This window comes from Notamacropus eugenii, chromosome 3, assembly GCF_028372415.1.
Source record: "Notamacropus eugenii isolate mMacEug1 chromosome 3, mMacEug1.pri_v2, whole genome shotgun sequence".
NCBI lineage: Eukaryota > Metazoa > Chordata > Mammalia > Diprotodontia > Macropodidae > Notamacropus > Notamacropus eugenii.
The window spans coordinates 397,213,923-397,235,961 of record NC_092874.1 but is presented as its reverse complement, the minus strand read 5'-3'; the positions used below and the strand labels follow the sequence as shown (position 1 = coordinate 397,235,961).

Below are 22,039 nucleotides of genomic sequence, written 5' to 3'. Positions count from 1 at the left end.
TATTCCTCATTTTCTTGTCTTTTTTGTTTATTGATGTTTCAAGAAGTCATTAGTTTCTGCTTATCCAATTTTAATTTCTAAGGAATTATTTTCTTCAGTGAGCTTTTGTACCTCTTTTTCCGTTGACCAATTCTGTTTTTTTTTTATTTTAAATATACAATTTATTTATTTTTCAGTTCTCAGCATACACTTCCACAAGGATTTGAATTGAAAATGTTCTACCTATCTCTTCCCACCTCCCACCCCAGGACAGCATGCATTCCATTCACCCCTTCCTCCAGTCTGTCCTCTCTTCTATTACAGCCCCCCTCCCTTCATCCCTGTCCATTCTGTTTTCCTGTAGGGCAAAATAGATTTATATACACCGTTGCTGTACATATTAAATTCCAGTTGCATGCTAAAACAATTTTTAACATTCATTATTAAAGCTTTGAGTCCATATTCTCTCCCTTCCTTCCTCCGCACCAACCCTCATTGAGAAAACGAGCAATTCAATATAGGTCATACATGTGTATCCATACAGAACACTTCCATAATAGTTATGTTGTGAAAGATTAACCACATTTCCCTCTGTCCTGTCCTGCACTCCATTTACTCTGTTCTCTCCCCTTGACCTGTCCTCCCACTATAATGTTTGCTTCTGATTATCCCTTTCCCCAGTTTTCTGTCCCTTCTATTATCTTCCCTCTCCTATCCCCTTTCCCCCTGCCTTCCTACAGGGTAAATAGATTTCCATGTCCAATTGAATGTGTGTTATTCCCTCCTTAAGCCAAATCCCATGAAAGTGAGGCTCACTTATTTTCTTTTATCTCCTCCCTCTTCTCCTCCATTGTATAAACCCTTTCTTGCTTCTTTTATGTGAGATGATTTGCTACATTGTGCCTCTCCCTTTCTCTTACTCCTAGTATACTAAATTTTATTTTTTAGGTATTCTTCCTTTATACTCAGCTCACCCTGTGCCATCTATGTATGTATGTGTGTATATAACCATGTACATACCTACACATATATAATATGCACATACATACATACCCATATACACCTACATATATATTCTGTTTAACTACCCTAATATTGAAAAAGGTCTCATGAGTTAACAAATAACATCTTTCCATACAGTAATATAAACAGTTCAACTTTAATGAGTTCCTTAAGGCTTCTCTTTCCTATTTACTTTTTCATGTTTCTCTTGATTCTTATGTTTGAAAACCAAATTTTCTATTTAGCTCTTGGTCTTTTCAACAAGAATTCTTAGAAGTTCTCTATTTCACTGAAATTCCATTTTTTCCCCTGAAGTATTATACTCAGTTTTGCTGGGTAGGTAATTCTTGACCTTTGACCTCTGGAATATCATATTCCAAGCCCTTTCCCTTAGTGTAGAAGCTGCTAAATCCTGTGTTAGCCTGATTGTATTTCCATAATACTTGAATTATTTCTTTCTGACTGCTTGTAATATTTTCTCCTTGATTTGAGAACTCTGGAATTTGGCTACAATATTCCTAGGAATTTTCTTTTGGGATCTCTTTAAAGAGGTGATTGGTGAATTCTTTCCATTCTATTTTACCCTGTGGTTCTAGAATATCAGGACAGTTTTCCTTGAGAATTTCTTGGAAGATGATGTCTAGGCTCTTTTTTTGAACATGATTTTCAGGTAGATCAATAGTTTTTAAATTACCTTTCCTGGATCTATTTTCCAAGTCAGTTGTTTTTCCAATAAGATATTTCTCAATATCTTCTATGTTTTCATTCTTTTGGTTTGGTTTTGTAATTTGTTGGTTTCTCATGAAGTCATTAGCTTCCATCTGCTCCATTCTAATTTTTAAAGAACTATTTTTTTTCAGTGAGTTTTTGAACCTCCTTTTCCATTTGGCCAATTCTGCTTTTTAAAGCATTCTTTTTCTCATTGGATTTTTGAACCTCTTTTGCCATTTTGGTTAGGCTATTTTTAAAGGTGTTATTTTCTTGAGCATTTTTTGGATCTCCTTTAGCAAGCTATTGACTTGCTTTTCTTGATTTTCTTGCATCACTCATTTCTCTTCCCAATTTTTCCTCCACCTCTTACTTGATTTTCAAAATTCTTTTTGAGTTCTTTCATGGCCTGAGACCATTGCATATTTTTTTGTAGGCTTTGGCCTTGACCTTGCTGTCTTCTGATGGTATGCTTTGCTCCTCCTCATTCAAAAGGATGGAAGAAAATAGCTTTCTGTGGTCTTATTGTTTTCCCTTTTGGGGCATTTTCCCAGCCAGTTACTTGACTTTTGAGTCCTTTGTCAAGTGGAGGGTATTCTACCCTAGCCTTCAGAGGTTTTGTGCAGCTGTTCTCTGAGATATCTCAAGGGACCTGTTCTCAGTTCCTCCAAGGTGGCACAATCAAGAGAGGGGAGTTTACTCCTCTCATCTGTGAGCAACCACAAGTACTCTTTTCTACCCTGGAACTGCCAGTAGGATTCCCTCTCCACACCACCACCATCTCCACCATGCCAGCACTCTACCTAACTCCAGGACCGCCACTCAGGACTGAGACCCAGATCAGCAACTTGATTCCCCCAGGGTCTTTAGGATGAGGGCTCCAAAAGTGGACTCTGCTGCCTCGGTGGCTGCCACAGCTCTGGGACCGAGGGTGGGGGCTGACCACACTCCCCTCTCACCCAGGTGAAAGAACTTTATTACTGACCTTTGAAGCTGTTTTTGGTGTTTGTGGGTTGAGAAATCTGGAAACCATAGCAGTTACCTGTGATTCCGTGCCCTGAAGTCTGCTCCAGTACTGTCCTTGCCATGTGGCCCAGGCTGGGCTCCACTATGATCTGAGCCTGGTGCAGTAGACCTTTCCTGTCAGCCTTCCAGACTGTCTTGGGCTGGAAATCTGTTTCATTCTGTCATTTTGTGGCTTCTGATGCTCTAGAATTTGTTTAGTCATTTTTAGAGGTATTTTAAGGGACATGGGGGCAGAGCTAGAGCAGGTTCATCCTTCTAATCCACCATTTGGCTCTGCCCCCTCCAATTGTGCTTTTTAAGGAGTTACTTTCATTAGTGAGTTTTTGTACCTACCTCTTTTTCCATTTAGCCCATTTTATTTCTTGAGGGTTTTTTTCAGTATTTTTGTGCCTCTTTTACCAAGCTCTTATATTTTCATTATTTTCTTCCTTGTATTTTATTTGTCTGATTTTTTTCTCTACTTTTTTTATTTTGAAAATAAAAACAAAATTTTTATCTCTTCTAGAAATTCTTGTTGGAATTGTGTCTAATTGACATTTTTTTCTCGTAAGGCTTCACTTGTAGCTGTTTTGACTTCACTTTCTTCTTCTGAGTTTGTGTCATGATCTTCCCTGTCACCTTAGTAAACTTTTTATAGTTGGCTTCTTTTTTGTTGTTTGCTCATTTTTCTACCATATTTGTTGATCTGGAACTTTATGTTAATTTTTTACTCTATTTCCAGTGTTTGGCTGGGGTGAGGGGGGAGCAGGGCACCACTGGATTTAATACATGAAGAGTTTGAGTCTTAGAAAATATGTACTATTTAGGTCCCTGCAGGGGCACTTACCTCTTGCCACTAGAATTAGAAATTGTGAAATTGGTGCTCTTTTTTACTATTATTTTAAGTAGCTGCTAAATGTGAAGTGAATTTGCCTACTAATATATAGGTGGTGTGCTGAGGATTCTTTTTGTTAAATTTATTAAATTTTCAAAGTGGAAACTCCTCTTACCAATATAGATTAGCAATTCTTATGTGACTTACAATTGTACAGAGTTACCTGTAACTTGAAAAGGTAAAATGATGTACCTATCACACAGCTAGTATGTATTGAAAGGAAGACTTGACTCCAGACATTTCTGACTCCAAGTTAGTGTGTCAACTACGTCATGCTACCTCTTTTTTGAGGAAAAAGGTGTTAACTATAAAAAATTGATTTATATGTCTTAATACATTCAAGACTCGATAAAGAGTGACCCCTCTTAAATGTTTTGATTTTTCATTGATTGACCTATAAATCTAAGGACACATACACACACACACACACATACACATACTTATACACACACACACATGTTAGTAGTTGTATTTTTTGTGAGAGAAGCATAGTGGGAATCTTATCTTTCTAGGTTCTTGTTAAAACTTTTTTCAAAGAAGAAATGGTAAAAAGTACTCTCCAGTGCAGTGAACTCTGCTGATCACATATAGTTCTCCTTGTCCCTACTTCTAGAAACCATAGCTGAGATTCTGAGAAATGCTGTATTCTGACTTCCACTTTAGCAGTTAGTTTTAGGTTGGCTTTGGCTTGGTCAAGAATGGATTATAGTGTGGAACTACTAGAAAATTCCCTGAATCCAAGTTTTCAAAAAATACAAATTCATTTCCTGGCTCATATGGAGACATGATATTCATGATGGAGCTTCCATGAGAAAAAACCAAGTTTCACTCTCAAAGATTTTGTAAAAGAACCTACAATAAAGAAAAACAACCTAGGATGGACACAAAATAAGGACTTATCAAATGTAATGTTCTCTCTGTTAACTTTGAGGATGGGAAAGAAAAACAGAAAATATGGAGGGTGGTGGTTGTCCTTCGTTCTCGAAGAGGACCAAAATGACATCACTATACTAGAATCAAATTGCGATGATTCTGACTATGGCTGATAAAACCAATATGAGTGTGGAATGCTAAGAGTGTGAGTAGAAGAGTAGAAGACTAACTTTGGTTCTAAATTTCTCCTCTTATATCTGGTCTAGTGATGAACTTTTCACCATGGGAAGATGCAGTTTATTGTCCCGTCAGTTTTTGCTGCTTCTCTGGAAGAATTACATCATAAAGGTAAGTATAGACAACCTTTAGAAAATCCAAGGGGTTAATTGCCCAAGGAAAAAGAATGTCTGATGCTCTCATTTCTAGTGTCTATTATTTTTTATCAATGCTAGGACTTTGAGTGGCTATAGGTTACGTGTGTAGGAAGAGACAGGAACCAGGAGTACACTCAGATAGTGGGTTTAAATCAGATCTGGCCAGTAATCACATTAGTGGCCAGGAGTCTAGAAATATGAGTTAAGGTCTGGATAGAGTTAAGTCAGAAGAACAGGAAATATCAAAGGTCTAGGGAAGAAATAGATCATATACCAGGACATCAAACCAGTATTTGTAGTCAATCACATATAATGGTTATTAGAGCAAATGTAGAATTAACCACTGTATATATAAGTAGGCAAATATTAATAGGATACATATGCCAAAAAGAGTAAGATGAGCTAGAACCTAGCTGCTAGATGATCAAAGGTCTGGCAAACAGCCTGGCAGAGCCACAGAAATCCAAGTGTCTAGGCAAAATAGGCAGGAGAATAAATGGAGGATATTGACACCAAGACCTTCATTTCTGAGATGAGAAAGTATCGATGTGCTTCCTGTTAGAGCAGGATTTAGTTCCCAAAGGTGCCTAATATAATGCCTTCAGGTGGAAATGAGTGAGTGAAGAATACGTAACTAGAGAGGGAAAGTGTTCTTGAATGGCAGATTTTTATACTTTTCAGACCACAAAGCACTGGACGTACTGGTTTGAGGCTAGAAGAAAATAAAGAATTCTAAATGTAAGAGAATTGACTATGTCCGCTCTATGTGTGTTTTTAATTTCTCTGCCAGAGGCGGCTGTGGATAATTACATTCCTAGAAGTCGTCCTGGAATTGCTGTTTGCTGTTATGCTTTTGATGTTTCGCAAGTATATTCCCACAGAGAAGGTGGATTCTGTCCGTTTTGATGGTTACAATATCCAAGGCATACCAAGATTTTTCCAAACTCCTTCATGGAAACGCAGCCCATGGGAATTGGTTTATGTGCCATCCAACAGTGAAGTGGTGAAGAGAATCACTAGAAATGTGCAAGAGATTTTACGCATCAATATGAAAGGTTAGGAAATATGAAGAGAGGAGGTTCTACAATATATATTAATAAGTTAATTTGTAGATCACATTTATGTGTGTTGTGACTTACACTAAGTCCATTACTAGGGTACTCTAGGAAAAAAATCTCCAGTTATCTCATAAATATAAAATTATGAACAAGATAAAGCTTGAGGATGAAATTAAAATTGAGTTATTTCCCAGAATAGCCAACAAAAATGTAACTAGTTTGGACTAAATTATTTCCAAGGTAACTCACAGCTCTGTGAAAATGAAGTCATCTGGAGAAAAGGGTCAAGTTGATGGCTAGAATAGAAACTCTTTCCAAAGGAAAGTTGACTGAGAAGAAAGAAATTTTACAGTTTTGGAAGTTTGCCATTCCTTGGAAATTTTGATAAACCCATCCTTGTTAAGTGATCTGAAACTCCCACATCTCCTCAAATAGACAGAGTAATCAAACTTTAATTATTACCTTTATCTAGACAGTTGACTGCATGACTTTTTCCCTCCACAGCTCGAGGCTTTTCTTCAGAGCAGGCTTTTGAAGATTACATTAGATATCACAATGAGTCTTCCAATGTGCTAGCTGCCATTGTTTTTGATCATACTTTTAGCCACAAAATGGAACCCCTGCCACTTAAGGTGAGGAAATAATTGACTAAAATGTACCAATCGTTGTTTAACTTGATACCAGAAATTTAATGAAGTTGAAGACTCGCTGAAAGCTGAAAGGCCTTCAACTTTAGTCATCATTTCTCCAATTCTCATTGGATAGTTGATTTATCACCATATTTGTTACATGATCATTCATTTTACTGTTAGACGAGGGGTAGGATTGTTGAGGGGTTTAAAATCTGTATTTTAACCTTCTCTAATTGGCCAATCCCTGGCCTACATTTGTATCTCTTTGTTTCCCAAACTATTCGCATAAGTTCATGGCCCTTTGTCTTTCTTCCTCTTCAAACCTGAATTACTAGTTCCTAACCACCTAGACTGCTTTACCTGCTTGCTCTTCCATGAGGTAAGTCTCATTTCTTTAGATCTAACATCTTGCCTTTTTAATCTTTGTATCCCCATCATTATCTAATGAGACAGGATAGTATAGAATGAAGTTTAGGTTAGCAAGACTGAAGCAAAAGGAAAAGGAACAAAGACATAGAAACTTCGAAGTATGCGAATCCATCAGCAAATATTTATTAACTTTTTATGTGCCAGACACTATGTCAGGTGATGGGGATACTAAGATAAAAAGGAAACAGTCCCTTCTATCTGGGGAGAACATAGTCTATTGGGAATGGGAAATGAGAGAGCTCCCAACAGATGACTTATTTCAGACACAGAAATTTATGGCACATGACCTCAGCTAGACTATATCATTGCTTTTCTTTTTTCTCTTAGTTTTTTTTATTTATTTCAAACTTAAATACAAAATAAAAAATAAAAAAGTATTGCCATGTGCAAAGCAGAACATAAGAGAGGATTAAAAATATGCAGCAATAAATTTCCATTTCAAGAAAGCCTATATAGTAAATGCTCCACATTGTGTGCAGAACTATCCATCTTTTCTTTGCTTCCTTATAAGTTTTGTTTTGTTCTCTGCTGTGCACTTTTTACTTTGTTCTCTTTGTCCCCCTTCTTCCTCCCTTTCCTCCAAGAAGGTTACAGTTAAGCTCAGATATAGATACATACATGCACATGCACACGTGTGTGTATGTATACGAATATATATGTATACATATCTACACACACACATATATACATACATACATATACTTAGATATCTATAATCACACTCATGTATGGACATACACATTCATATGCATCTATGTAGGGCCGTGCTATACCTGTTTATCCTCTGTTACTTTGAGGGTGGATGACATCTTCCTTTATAAGTCCAAGTCTTTCCATATTTTTCTAAGTCCGCCAACTCACCATTTACTACACCATAGCAATATTCCAACCTTATACTCTCTAGAATATTGATTGGCTGACATACAGTGTAGTTTCTCTGTTTTTCTTTTGATTAAACCTATTTTAGGTTTAACTTAGTCTGAGATCATGGTTACTACCCTTACTTTTTTTTCTAATAAATTCCACTCCTGATTTTTATGTTATGTTTTGTGTATATTTCTTACTTCCTATCCCTTCTGAGTCCTCTACTTCAACCTGCTACCTTGCAGTCCTGTTACTTAACCTACCCCTGCCAAAGATCCCTTCCTTATTCTCTTCCCCCTTTCCCTTTACCCCCTTGTTTCTATCTGAATTTAGAAGTTTTCTGTAGCCTTCCAAATATATATCTTATTCCCTTGTTATCCCATTCCCATTCATCTAAACACCCTTCTCTACCCCTTTATCCTATTCCCTCACCCTCTTTCCCTCCCTTATCTTCTGCCCCATCCCTATCCCTTGGCCTTTTATTTATTTCTGAATTTAGAAGACTTTTATACCCTTGTAGATATAAATGTATTGTTCCCTCTTTAACCCCCCAGTGAGAGTAGGATTCCAGAATTACCAGCCCTCCTCCCCCATCTAATTCCTGTGTCATTTCTTCCTCTGACACCTCATTTGTATAAGATAATTACTATTTTAGATGGTACTGCTTTTTAGAATCACATCATACTCAGCTCTACCTCAGTCTTTCTTTTGAACTAATTAGTAATTTCAGTCTTTCACATATGGTTTACATATCCTCATATAAAAAGTAAACATTCTGTCCTTATTGAGTACCTTGTAATTGGTCTTTTATATTTACCTTATTTTTCTTCTACCTTATTTTTCTTTTGAATCTTGTGTGTCAAATTTTCTATTGATTTCAGATCTTTTTGCAGTAAAATCCTGAAAATCTGGCAGTTTGTTGAATGTCCATTGTTTTCGTTCAGAATCATGCTTAACTTTGCTGGGTATGATATTTTCAACCATAACCCCAGTTCTTTTGATCCTGTGGTCTTTTGGTATAGCCACTGCTAGGTGTTATGTGAATTCTAATTGTGGCTCTACCACATTTGAATTTTTTATCTTATTTCTTATAATATTTTCTCCTTGACCTGGGAGTTTTGGAATTTAGCTATGATATTCCTATAAGTTTTCCTCATAGAACCTCTTTGGCATGGTGATCAATGGATTTTTTTTTTTATTTCTACTTTCCTCTCATAGCACTTCAGGACAGTTTTCTTCAATTATTTCTTGTATTATTGCATCACATTCTTTTTTTTATCATAGTTTTCAGGTAGTCCAATTATCCTTATGTTTTTCACTTTCTCTTCTTTTTTTATTCTTTATATTATTTTGTTATTTCTTGGTCTCTTGTAACTTGACTGGTTCCCCTTGCCCAATTCTAATTTTCAAGCAATCATTTTCTTCCCTAAGATTCTGGATCTCCTTTTCCACTTGATTGACTTAATTTTCTTTTCATAATCTTCTTGTTTTCTTTGGATTTTTCTAAATTTTTCTTCAATCTCATTTTTTTTAGTATTCTAGTTACATGTAAAAACAATTTTTAACATTTGTTTTTAAAACTTTGGGTTCCAAATTCTCTTCCTTTCTGACACCCCTTCCCCTGCCATTGAGAAGTTATTTGATTTTTAAGTCTCTTTGGGGGAGGCAGGTGACCATTTGATGTTTCCCTTTGGGGTAGAAGAGGCTTTTTTTTTCTTAAGTATCCTGGTCTTCTGTATTCCCATAGTAACTTTCTATTCCTGTTTCTGCTTTTTAGCCTGTTCATTTTTTTATTATTTGTCAAAACTTATTATTGTAATCACTTCTAGTCCTGGTGCATGGGAGATAGTGTCTCTGACCTCAGATTCTCCTTCAGTTCTCCCCTCTGGCCTGGAACTGAAACTAGGAACTTCACCCTCCTATAAGGACCCACGGCCAGCAGTGTCCCACCCTACTGCTCTTGCCCTCACTAGGCATGTACTGGTTCCTTCTCGCCCAAAGCCATATCTCAATAGCACAGCTGGACCTGGTATCCCTTACCAGCAGAAGTTTCTTCAATCTTCCCCCTCTCCAGACATGGGAGATGAGAATTCCTGTATCTGGGGCCCAGGCTTCCTCCCAACCCAGCTAGCTATAGGGCTCACCCAGCTAGCTGTTTCAGCAGAACTAGCCTAGCAGTGTTTACACTTCATAGGGACCAAAACTCAGTCCTTCTCTGACTGGAGGGCAGACAGGAGGCCCACTGTTCTGCCCCAGTTCTTGTTTATTTTTACCACTCTATGTTTGTCCTGAGGTGCTATCTTGTGTTGTTTATAGGGGAAATCTGGAGAGCTTTGAATTTTTGGACCTATTTCTCAATCTTCCCAGAATCCTCTCCCTATCATTACTTTTCAACAGTCTTGATACTCTTCACATATCAACACCCTATCTCATTCCCCACTGGAGCAGCTGCTTCAAACTACAAGTCCCTCATTTGTCCTTACAGAACTTTGGCTGTAAGGCCTTGTTTAGACTGCTACCTTGATAAAATACTGAAACCAATCACAATCTGGGTCCTACTTATTTATCCAGTCTTATTTTAGATTACTCACCTTCATATACTCCAAGTCAATTGGAGTGCATTCCTCCATGACATTCCATTTATTGCTTGTGTACCTTTGTACTTGTGGTACATTCCATGTGTTCCTTGCTTATCTTGCTTACTTCAAAAAAGTCGCTAGGTTTCTTCACAATATTTCCCAGGTGACACCTTTTTTATGTGACTTCTGTGTGTATGTGTGTGTGTGTGTCTGTCTGTCTGTCTGTCTGTCTCTCTGTCTCTCTCTCTCTTTCCCTTTCCCTTTCATGATGCCTTTGCCCAGGCTTTCCCTATGCATCTCTGCTTCTTAGAATCCCAAGTTAAAAAAATAAATATAAAAATAAAAAAGAATCTCTCGTTTCCTTCATAGCTCAGCTCAAATGACACCCCTTACCTGAGAGCCTTTGATCATCCCTGAAGTCATCATCACCTCCCCTCGAATCACCTTATATTTATTTTGTCCATTATTATATGTACTGTAAACTGTTTGTATTCCCCAGGAGAATGAAAGCTCTTTAGGGGTAAGGACTCTTAAAATTTTTTTCTTTGTGTTCCTAGTACCTAACACAGTGTCTTTATGAATAGACACTTAATTTTTTTTAATTTAGCTATAAATTTAAATGAATTTGGGTTAAGAGAGATGTTTCTATTTATGCTGTACAGTTATAGATTTAGAGTGAAAGAGATTTTAAAGGCCATTGAGTTCAACTCCTCCCTCATTTTATAGATAAGAAAACTTGGGCCAGAGAGGTTAAGTGACTTGCCCAAGGTCGATGAGCTAAGTATCTGAAGGATGATTTGAACTCATGTCTTCCTGACTCCAAGCCTAGAATTCTCTCCATTACACTACCTACATGCCATGTCAGAGTTATTGTCTTTACGTAGCATATGTAGTCCTCGCTCATTTGACACTATGTGGAACTTCTTAAATAGTTAACAATCTTTCTTTGTTTTAAGTCTTTCTTCTTTACTTTCTATACCTTTCTAAGCCTGTTTTCTAATTACTCCTTATAGGTTAAATACCACCTGCGTTTCAGTTTCTCTCCAAGAAACACCTTCGTAGCAGGGAGACTTTTCTTGATGCCAAAGGAGCCAGAAGGCTGGCGCACTGCCCTTCTCTTTCCACTTTATCCATTACCAGGACCCCGGAATCATCTTTTGAGTGATGGAGGAAATCCTGGTGAGAATGATTTTTTTAAGCATTTTTATTTATTTAAAACTCAAATGATTACCTTTATAACCAATATTATGTATTTATTTTTTTAATCTATGAAGAAAATTTGTTTATGTTTAAACTATTTTTGTGTTTGTTAAATAGTTGAGCTACCTGTGATTTGATAGTTATAGTTCAAAAAGAACTTGGCCCCTATGAAAAATCAGATTGCTTTAACTTGTGAGGTAAGATTATTTAGAAATAGCATGCAGTGTCATAATTAAAGACAAATCAGAATAAGAGAATTGAGCTAGGAAAAAAACATAAATGTAGGGACCATTTGAGGAAACAAACTCATTCTTTCAGAAGAGGAGGGTTTTCTTTCAGAGAACCAAGAAGGAGGAGGACAAGGAAAGCAGAATTGGAGACATTGTTTCTGAGTAATTTAGTAATTAAGAAAATCAGATTACCATGATATTTTAATAAGTCTGGCTTAGAGGAACTTCCACATTTATGAGAAGTAGTGTGTGATAGTAAAAAAAGTACTGACCTGCATATGAAAATGCCTAGATATAGTCTCACCTCTACTACTGACTAACTGTAACCTAGAAAAGTCCCTTTACTTCTCTGTGACTCAGTTTCCTTATATGTAGAATGTAGAGTTGTTATTATACATTATTTAAGATCTCCTCTAGCTATAAAATTCTATAATAAATAGTGGCTTTCCTAGTCAATTTAAAATAAATTGACATGAGGAAATCCTATGCAGAATTGTTATAGTCAGGTTTAAAAAGCTAGCATACCTCTTTTTCTGAATGTAGAAGAGTTTTGTAGGTTTTATTTGCTTATTTATATTTTTCTGCACTCATTATTTCAGGAATTGATAAGAGTATCATATAAAGTACGTTAAAATCCTTTTGTTCTCTGTGTAAAGAAAAAAGTAAACCACCCAATAATTTTGTTTTTTAAATTTACGTAAGTCACAACATGATTTCCAGAAACTGTTCTTTTCTTCCTACAAGTGTACTTTTTCCTATTTGGAGATTTACATTCAAGTCTTTTAAAAACCTCTATTATAGCTTTAGTTGTTGGATAACAAGTTTTATAAATTACATCCTAGTGTATATAGTCAAGATATAGATAATTTACCTAAATAGAGATTCAAGATCCTATTCCTATGCTGTTCTATATGGTTCATTTCTTTCTTAAGCTTTCCAGTTTACAGAAGATTAGAATCTTTTAAAGCTGTTTATAGCTCACTATTTAAATGAACCTACTTTCTGTTTAGTTGATAAAAATGTCTAGCATACCAATTGTCATATATCAATTTAGAAGGAAGTGGAAAAGGCACAAAAATAAGGTAAGAAAGAAATACTTTAATTCACCAGTGTGCATTAAGTGCCCAAAGTGACACTATAAATATGTGCCTAGTGAAACAACATTTTTCTAGATGAAAGTATTGTTCTACCTGAACAAAATTGACATTTGCTTTCTTTCCCTGTGAGGTATTTTTCAATCTGTATGTAATATCCTTTGTTTTCTCATTCAGGCTACATTTCTGAAGGGTTCCTAGCAATTCAGCATGCTGTAGATAGAGCCATCATTGACTATCATACGCACGGTCATGTAGACTGGTACATTCATCGTATCATTGTCAATGTAAAGAGGTTTCCATTCCCACGTTTTGTTTCTGACAAGTTCCTTGAGTTCCTGGGCCAAGTATTGCCCCTGATAATTCTGCTGATTTACTCTTTAAATGTACTCATGATCATCCGAGTCATTGTTCAAGAAAAGGAAAAGCAATTGAAGGTAATCTTATTTCTTTGAATTTCAAACTTTTTGGTAGATTGAGCTGCTATGGAATGTTAGTAATTCAAGAAGCAATACTTAGTAGAGGACTTAGAATTATTGTCCTACATTCCCAGTAATTCTAGTTACTTGATATAAGATGTCATAATAATAAGGTGCACATGATAGCAAGTAACAAGGAGTCATTGAATCCACTCAGTTTTCCATTTCTTACTCTGATATTTTTTAACCTCATTCTTGAGTATACTTCTTTTCTGTTCAGTTTGGTATACCTGACTCTTTGCCAGTTCCTGTCTTCTGTAAAAAAATGTCTTTCTAAATGATTTCTTATTGTCCCTCCAAAGTTGTATCAGAATATTACTTTGTTATTGGTCATTATTGAGATCAGACAGATAGAAGAAGAATCAGAAGAAAGCAGTATCCAGGAGGAGATTATGAGTACTGTTGAAGATTGCAGAGAGGTCAAAGAGAAAGAGCATGGAGAAATGAACATTAAATTTGGCGATCAAGAAACTCTTGTTGACTTTGAAGAGAACAGTTTTAGTTGGATTATAAGGTAGAAAGTTAGAGGGTGCAATGATTAGAATCAAGTGAAATAAAGAATGAAAGTACTGAAAATGAATGGATTTCTCAAGGACTTTAGGCACAAAGGGGAGGAGAGATAAAGGACTTTAGCCAGTAGACATGGTCAAATTAAGTCAGATTTTTTTAAGGATAGGAGAGACATGGGCATGTTTGTAGGCAGTAGGAAAGTAGATAGGGAAACACTGAAGATCACTGAGAGAGTGGAGAAGATAGAGAAGGCAGTTTAATGAAGAAGGTAGGAAAGAATTGGGATCAAGGATCAATGTAGAGGGGTTTGCCTTGGCAAAAAGAAGGACCACATCTTCTTGTGAGACAAGAGGTGAAAGAAAAAATAGTTGGGGAAAATATCTGTGTTGTATGAGGCAAAGAGGAGAGGATAAGAGGGAGCTCTTACTATGATCTCAGTTTTCAGTGAATTATGAATTTGGGTTCTAAGCTTAGAATGTGGTAGCAGTGGGTACTATGGGAAGCTTAAAGGGATGAAATGGATTGGAATAAGTTCTTTATTGACTGGGATAGTGAATTGAAATGAAGACAGAAGGTGATGGGAGTAATTCAAGGTTGAGGTTGGCAGGATATGATAAGTGATAGGCCAAAGGATCTAGGGACCTGTAGTATTTTTAGTACAGAGTTGAATTGATTCACCAAAAGGCAGAAATGTAGAAGGTATAGTCAATGCAGTGGTGATGGTGTAGGGAGAAAAGCTGTAGAGTGGAGGAATAAGGATGAAAATGAGGATGAAAAACAGGATAAGGGCTGTGAGACATAGTAAAAGATAGAATAATAGGAAATTATTATCAAATATGGGAATTTCAGAGTTCAAGAACACAGAAGAACATTTATGGGTGATCTTATGATTAGGGCATGGTCATCTCTGTATATATAGGTAAGGTGGAATGAAGGAAACAATGGAACATGAATAAATTGAGAAACTGGGAAATTGGGTTCTTGAGTATCAGTATACATGTATATATTTTGAATTCTCCTAGTATGAGGAAAGAGTTGGAGTTGAAAGTCTAAGACAAACATGGAACTCATTGAGAAAGGAAAAAAGTTATCCTTAGCATTAGTAGATAACATCTACTGTAATCTCTGTTGGGTGAATGTTGGATTGAATGAACCTTGAAGGAGGAGAAATTATTGAGTGATGGTGGTAGAGGGAGAGACTGGAAGAGGCAATGGGGAAGTAAAAGTATCCCAACACCCCCATCTTGATTAGTTGGTCAGGGGATATGAGTGAAAGTGCCACCAACACTAGAAAGAGTAACCAGGTATATAGCATCCATTGGAGAAAACTGGGTCTCATAAAAAACTAAAGGATGGAGGAAGTAAGAAAAGAAAAGATAATTATGGAGCAGACATTCCACAGAGCCCAGTGGAGATGCTGGGTAAACCTAGAGTGGGACATTTGGGTAGGGGGAAGTATGGAAATGGGAGTAAGAGAACAGGCAGTAGGGTTTACAAATGAAGTTTGTAGCAGAGAATTCAGAATTACTGGGATGGGGAAAAATGAGGGAGTACGAGTATCCTTACCATTGAGTAATCCAGGCAGAGCAGCAGTTACTGAAGAGAAAGTGATATATAAACATATCAACATTTATTAAGTGCCTACTATGTGCCAGAGAGTGCTAAGTACTGGGGTTACAAAGAAAAGTATAAGGATTGTCCTTTCTCTCAAGGAGCTCACAGTCTAAATGAAGGAGACAGCATGGAAACAACTATACACAGGATAAATTAGAAATAATAGAGAAAGCGCTAGAATTAACAAGAATTGGGAAAAATTTCCCATAAAAGGTAAGATTTTAGCTAAGGCTTGAAGGAAACCAGGAGGTAAAGATGAAGAAGGAGAGCATTCCAGCCAAGGACAACCAATGAAAATGTCCCTATGGAAGATACAGTTTGTTTTCTGAGAAATAGCAGGAAGACCAGTGCCACTAGATTATAGAGTACATGGGAGAGGGAGGGTGGGCTTTGAATGCCAAACAGGATTTTATATTGGATCTTAGAAGTAATAGGAAGCTACAGAAGTTTATTGAGTAGACAGAGGACATGATCAGATCTCCATTTTTAGGAAGATCATTTTGATAGTTGAATCAGTATGTAATAGAAGACTAATCAATAGACTATTGCAGTTGTCTAGGTGCAAGATGATGAAGGTCTTCATCCTCTCAGAGTAGAGAAAGGGGATATATGCAAGTGAAAGTGTTAAACAAGATAAAGCCGACAGATTTTCACAACAGATTAGATATGGGAGTGGGGTGAGAATGAGGAGTTGAATGAAGATAAGGCCTAGGTTAAAGATGAGGATCCCCTTTACATGAATAGAGAAGTTAAGAAGGGGGAGAGTTTGGGGTAAAACACCGTGAGTTCAGTTTAGGGCATGTTGAACATAAGATGTCTTTAAGACAATAATAATCTGATTGAGAGGTGATCTAAAGTGGTAGGTAGCTGTGTGAGTAAAGAGAAAGAGTCAGATGTGAGAGATGTTTTGATGGTAGAAATGGCAAAATTTGGCAACTGATTGGATATGTGGGTTGAGGGAAACTTAAAAGTCCAGGATAATTTTAAGATTATGAATCCAAAAATGTTGGAAAGATGGAGATACCTCTGAGAAAAATAGAGAAGTTTGGTAGGGGATGGATGAAGGGGAAAGATGAATTCACTTTTAGATATGTTGAGTTTAAGAAGTATCTGATAATAGGCAATTGGTGGTATGGAACACAAGTTCAAGGGGAGAGTCAAGCTGGATATATAGGATTATGGGTACTCAGGATAGAAATACTAGTTAAATTCATAAGACCTAATGAGATTACCAAGAAAGAGTGTGGAGGGAGAAGAGAAGACAACCTAAGATACAACCTTTGAGGAACATCAGCAGTTAAGGGGACATTTTGTGAATGATGAGACAACCAAGAAGTCTGAGAACGAGCTGTCCATCAAATTGGAGAATTGTGAGAACAGTGTCATTAAAATTCAAAGAGAAGAGACTGTGTCAGTAATGTCAGATGCAGCAGATAGATCAAGATGGATGAGGCCTGAGAAAAGACTATAATTTTGCAATTAAGAGATGACTGGTAATTTTGGAGAGAGAAATTTCAGTTAAGTGAAAAGCCATGCTAAATGGTAAAGTGTTGAGGACTGACTGTAAGAGTAGAAGTAGTGAGCATAGATAATTATTTGCTTATTTTTTTCTTTTTTGTTAAATTTTTTTCAGTGAAAGTCTGTTTTCTTTTCCTACCTTCTCCCTAATTGACTAATTGAGAAAACAAGAAAAACAAAACTCCTGTTACAGATATGTGTAGTTGAGCAAAACAAATTACCACCTTGGCCATATTTAAAGAGTCTCAATGTGCACTTCATCACCTCTTTATCCAGAAGAAGTTAGCATGTTTTGTCATAAGTGTGCTAGAGTAATGATTGGACTGATCAGAGTTCCTAAGTCTTTCAAAGCTGTTTATCTTTACAATATTGCTGTCATTATATAAATTATTTTTCTGGTTTTGTTTGCTAAATTCATCATCAATTCACACAAGTCTTTCTGGGTTTCTCTGAAATCATTGCCTTCATTTCCTATAGTATAATAATATTCCTTCATGTTTATATACTATAATTTGTTCAGCTATTCAACAATTGATGGGCAACCTCTCAATTTCCAGTTCTTTGCCACCACAAAAACAGCTGGTATAAATTTTTTGTATATGTAGGTCATTTTTCTTTTTCTTTGACCTTTTTGGGATATGGACCTGGTACAATAGTGGTATTTCTAGGTCAAAGGATATACCCAGTTTAATATCTTTTTGGACTTTAGTCCAAATTACTTTCTAGAATAACTAAAACTGTTCACATTACCACCAAATAGTGCTTGTTTTCCTAGAACCCTTCCAGCATCTGTTATTCTCCATTTTTGTCAACTTTGCAAATCTGATGGGTGTGAGGTAGAACCTCAGAGTTGATTTTATTTGCATCTCTCTAATTACTACTTAGAACCTATTTTTTATCATGGCTATTCATACTTTGTATTTCTTCCTTAGAAAATTCTTCATATCCTTTGATCATTTATCAGCTGATGAATGATTCTTATTCTTATAAATTTGACCTAGTTCCAGGGAGATAGATAGATATACATACCTGAGAAATGAGATAATTATTGCTACAGAGATTCCTCCTTTCCCCCCATTTGCCTGCTTTTTTCTAATTTTAGCTGCTTTGCTTTGCTTTGTGCGGAAAATTTAGAAACATTGCCTCTTTTACTTTATCTGGCCTTCTTGATCCCTTGTTTGGTCTTGAACTCTTTCACTTTCCATCATTCAGGAAGGTAATTTCTTCCATGCTTTAGTTTATTTATAATGTTACTCTTTATAATTAAGTCATGTACCCGTTTGGAGTTTATCTCAGCATATGGTGGGAGGAATAGGTCTATACCTAGTTTTACCAAATTGCTTTCCAATTTTTCCACTAGGTTTTATTGAATACTAATTTTTTTAATGTACTAATTAAGATTTTTGGATTTATTACACCTTGTTATCATCATTAGGCAATGTTATCATTTGCTTCTGCATCTTTTGTACCTAATCTGTACCACCTCTCTGTTTCTTACACAGTACCAAATTATTTTGATGATTATAGCTTTATAATATGTCTTGGGATCTAATACTGCTTGACTCCCTTTCTTCTCACTTTTCTTTATTCATTCCCTTTAGATTCTTGATCTTTTGTTCCTCCAAATGAATTTTGTTATTATCTTTTCTAGCTCTATAAAGGAAACCTTTGGTAATTTGACTGATAGGACACAGAATAAGTTAATTTAGTTAGGTAATATTGTCTTTTTTATTATTCTGGGTTGATCTATCCATTTTTAATTAGTACTTCTTCATTTATTTAGATCTGTATTCGTGTAAAGAGTGTTTGTAGTTGTATTTATGAAGTTTTTATGTGTGTGTTTACCAAATATTTTATTCAGTTTTAAATGGAATTTCTCTGTCTCTTCCTGTTGGGCTTTGTTGGTAATATACATAAATGCTAATAATTTATGTAGGTTTGTTTTATGAAACTTGGCTGCAGCTGTTACTTATTTCATTTAGTTTTTTTAGTTGACACTCTTAATTCTAAAAAATAAATCATTTTATGTTCCACAAAATGTAATAATTTTGTTTTCTCCTAGCTTGTGCTTAGTTCTTTAATTTCTTGATACTATGACTAGCATTTCTAGTACTATCTTGAATAATAATGATGATAACTGTCAACCTTGCTTTAGTCTTGATCTTACTGTAGAGGCCTCTAGCTTATCACCATTGTAAATCAATTTTGGCTCTCAGTTTTAGGTAGATACTACTTTACATTAAGTAAGTATTCATTAGGGGTATTGATTTCCTTTCTCTGTTTTGATTCTCAGGTTTTTGTGTCGTAGAAGGGATTTAGTAGGACCATTTTATAGTATTTGAATTCATTATTGTTTAAATGTTTAGTACAATTAACTTGTAAATCCATCTGGTACATGTATGCTTAGTATTGATGTTAATCATTATCTATGGTACCTTTCAGAAAAGTGTAATTATTTTTATCCCTTTTAATTAGGCCTGTTTTTACTATTTCTTTGTCTGAGATCATGGTTACTATCCTTGCTGTTTTTATTTTAATTGTCATGATAGATTTTGCTCCAGCCCCATGTTTTAACTCTGTATGTATCTTTTAGTTGCAAGTATATTTCGTGTAAATGACATGGTTGGATTCTGGTTTCTTAACAATTCTGCTATCCTCTTGTGTTTTGTGGGCAAGTTCATTCCATTCACAGTTATAGTTTTTAAATATGTATTTCCCTACATTTTCTTCTCTTATGCTTTTCTTTCTCTTTGTTTTTCTGCCTTTTCTTTAAAATTTTGTTTTGCTTTTACATGCCTTCCCTCTTCTTTCTCCCACTTTTCTTAACTACCTTTCCTCCTGTTTCCCTGTTGGTTGAAATGTATTTCTGTATCCAGCTATGAATAAATGTGTATTCTTTTTTTCCTTTGACAAATTCAGAGGAGAATGAGATTCACCTATTGCCTGCTACCCCCACATCCCACTCCCTGTAGTATCGACTTCTACTTGTATACCTTACGTGAGACAATTTTTCTCGTTCTTCCTCTCCCTTTTCCCCAAACCCAGTTCACTTCTCTTCTTTTCCTTTTGCATTCTTCTGAGATCATTAAAACCTAACAGAATATCTCACACACCTGTGTAATTAGACTCTTTTGACCCTGATAATGATAGAATTATGAGGTTATGTATCCCTTCATAACTCCCCATATAAGAATATAAACAATTGAACCCTGTTTAATTCCTTGGCATCATTTATTCATGTTTGCATTTGTTTGTTTCTCTTTACTCCTGTCTTTACATTTCAAAGTTTCTAAGTAGCTTTGGTCTTTTCATTAGGAATGATTAGAAGTCTTTTATTTCTTTAGGGGTCCACATTATGCTCTATTTTGCTGGTTAAGTTATTCTTGATTATAAGCCTATTTCTTTGCCTTCTGTAATATTATGTTCAAACCTTTCCACTCTTTTATGGTGATAACTATAAAATCATGTGTGATCTTTACTGTGACTCCTTGGTACTTAAATTCTGCAATTTCATTCTTCTGCCCTACTTCCAGACTTTGGACATGATGATCCTGCTCTTGTGCTTCATTCCACAATGAATAGCTTGGTCCTCTTCTGGTCACTGGGCACTGGAATGCTCTATGAGATGGCCAAACACCAACCTCAGTACACCCAGACCTCTCTGTCTCTTTATGCCAACCTGTGCTGGAAAAATAACTCATTGATTTTTCCCCTCTGGATTTCCTGATCAGGATTTGGTCTGGTGCTATGTCATCTTGATTCTTTTCTGCATCAGCAGAAAAATCTACAGTTTTATTTCTCCATTTTAATTTTCCCTGGAATAGTTGTCAGGACTGTATTTGTATCATAGAAGCAATTTGGTAAGATCCCTTTTTTTTCCTCTTTTAGCAAATAGTTATATACTCTAGAATTAAGTTCCTTAGTCTTTTTAATTTAATTTTATAATATTTTGTTTATACTGTTAAATACCACACAAAACTCATTTGCAAAACTACACAGATATGGCCTATATTGAATTAATTGCCTTCCAAACGGAATGGGTGGGGAGGGAGGGAGGAAGAGAAATTGGAACTCAAAGTTTTAGGAACAACTGTCGAGTACTGTTCTTGCTACTAGGAAATAAGAAATACAGGTAAAGGGGTATAGAAAGTTATTTGGCCCAACAGGACAAAAGATAAGAAGGGGGGACAAGGGCAGAGAGGGATGGTAGGAGAGAGGGCAGATTGGTGATAGGGGCAATTAGCATGCTTGGTGTTTTGGGGTGGGGGAGGGGACAAATGGGGAGAAAGTTTGGAACCCAAAATTTGTAAAAATGAACGTTAGAAGTTAAATAAATAAATTAAAAAAAAAAAAAACAGACCAAGAGGGAAAGAAAAATAAAGTTTCTTTTTTAAAAAAGCATGTTTTAATTAGCATTCAGACTCTATAAGTTCTTTCTCTGTAGATAGAGAGCATTTTTCATAAGTACTTTAGAATTTTGTTGGGTTTATATTTCAGAGAATAGCTAAGACATTCACAGTTGATCATCTTATAATATTGCTGTAATTGTTCACAGTGTTCTCATGGGTCTGCTTACTTAAACTTTTTAGCAGTTCATGTAAGTCACCCTGCTCATCATTTCTTACGGCAGTTGTGTTCCATCACAGTCATATACCACAACTTACTCAACCACTCCTCAGTTGATAGGCAGTCCCTTAATTTCCAATTCTTTGCCACCACAAAAAGAGCTGCTATAAATATTTTTGTACATGTAAGAAGTCTTTTTCCTTTTTTTGTTTTTTATCTCTTTAGAATATGGATCTAGTAGTAGTATTGTCGAGCCAAAGGTTACACACAATTTTATTTATAGCCCTATGAACATAGTTCCAAATTGCCCTCCAGAATGGTTGCATCAGTTCACAACTGCACAATATATTACTGTCCCAGCTTTGCCATAACCCCCACCACATTTGTCATTTTCCTTTTCTGTCATATTAGCTAATCTCACCAGTATGAG

The 22,039-nt window shown here is 35.9% G+C and overlaps 1 protein-coding gene across 4 annotated transcripts in view; it reads left to right on the top strand.

The window, feature by feature from the left end:
* LOC140497225 (phospholipid-transporting ATPase ABCA3-like) overlaps positions 1 to 22,039 on the top strand; it is a 192,015-nt gene that overhangs the window by 6,975 nt on the left and 163,001 nt on the right. For all 4 annotated transcript variants that reach the window (XM_072597904.1, XM_072597905.1, XM_072597902.1 and 1 more), the window contains exons 3-7: positions 4,729 to 4,810; positions 5,627 to 5,891; positions 6,399 to 6,526; positions 11,412 to 11,577; positions 13,100 to 13,359. In XM_072597904.1, coding sequence (XP_072454005.1) covers positions 4,745 to 4,810; positions 5,627 to 5,891; positions 6,399 to 6,526; positions 11,412 to 11,577; positions 13,100 to 13,359 — 885 coding nt within the window. In that variant the 5' untranslated portion in view covers positions 4,729 to 4,744. The remainder of the gene's footprint in view (positions 1 to 4,728; positions 4,811 to 5,626; positions 5,892 to 6,398; positions 6,527 to 11,411; positions 11,578 to 13,099; positions 13,360 to 22,039) is intronic.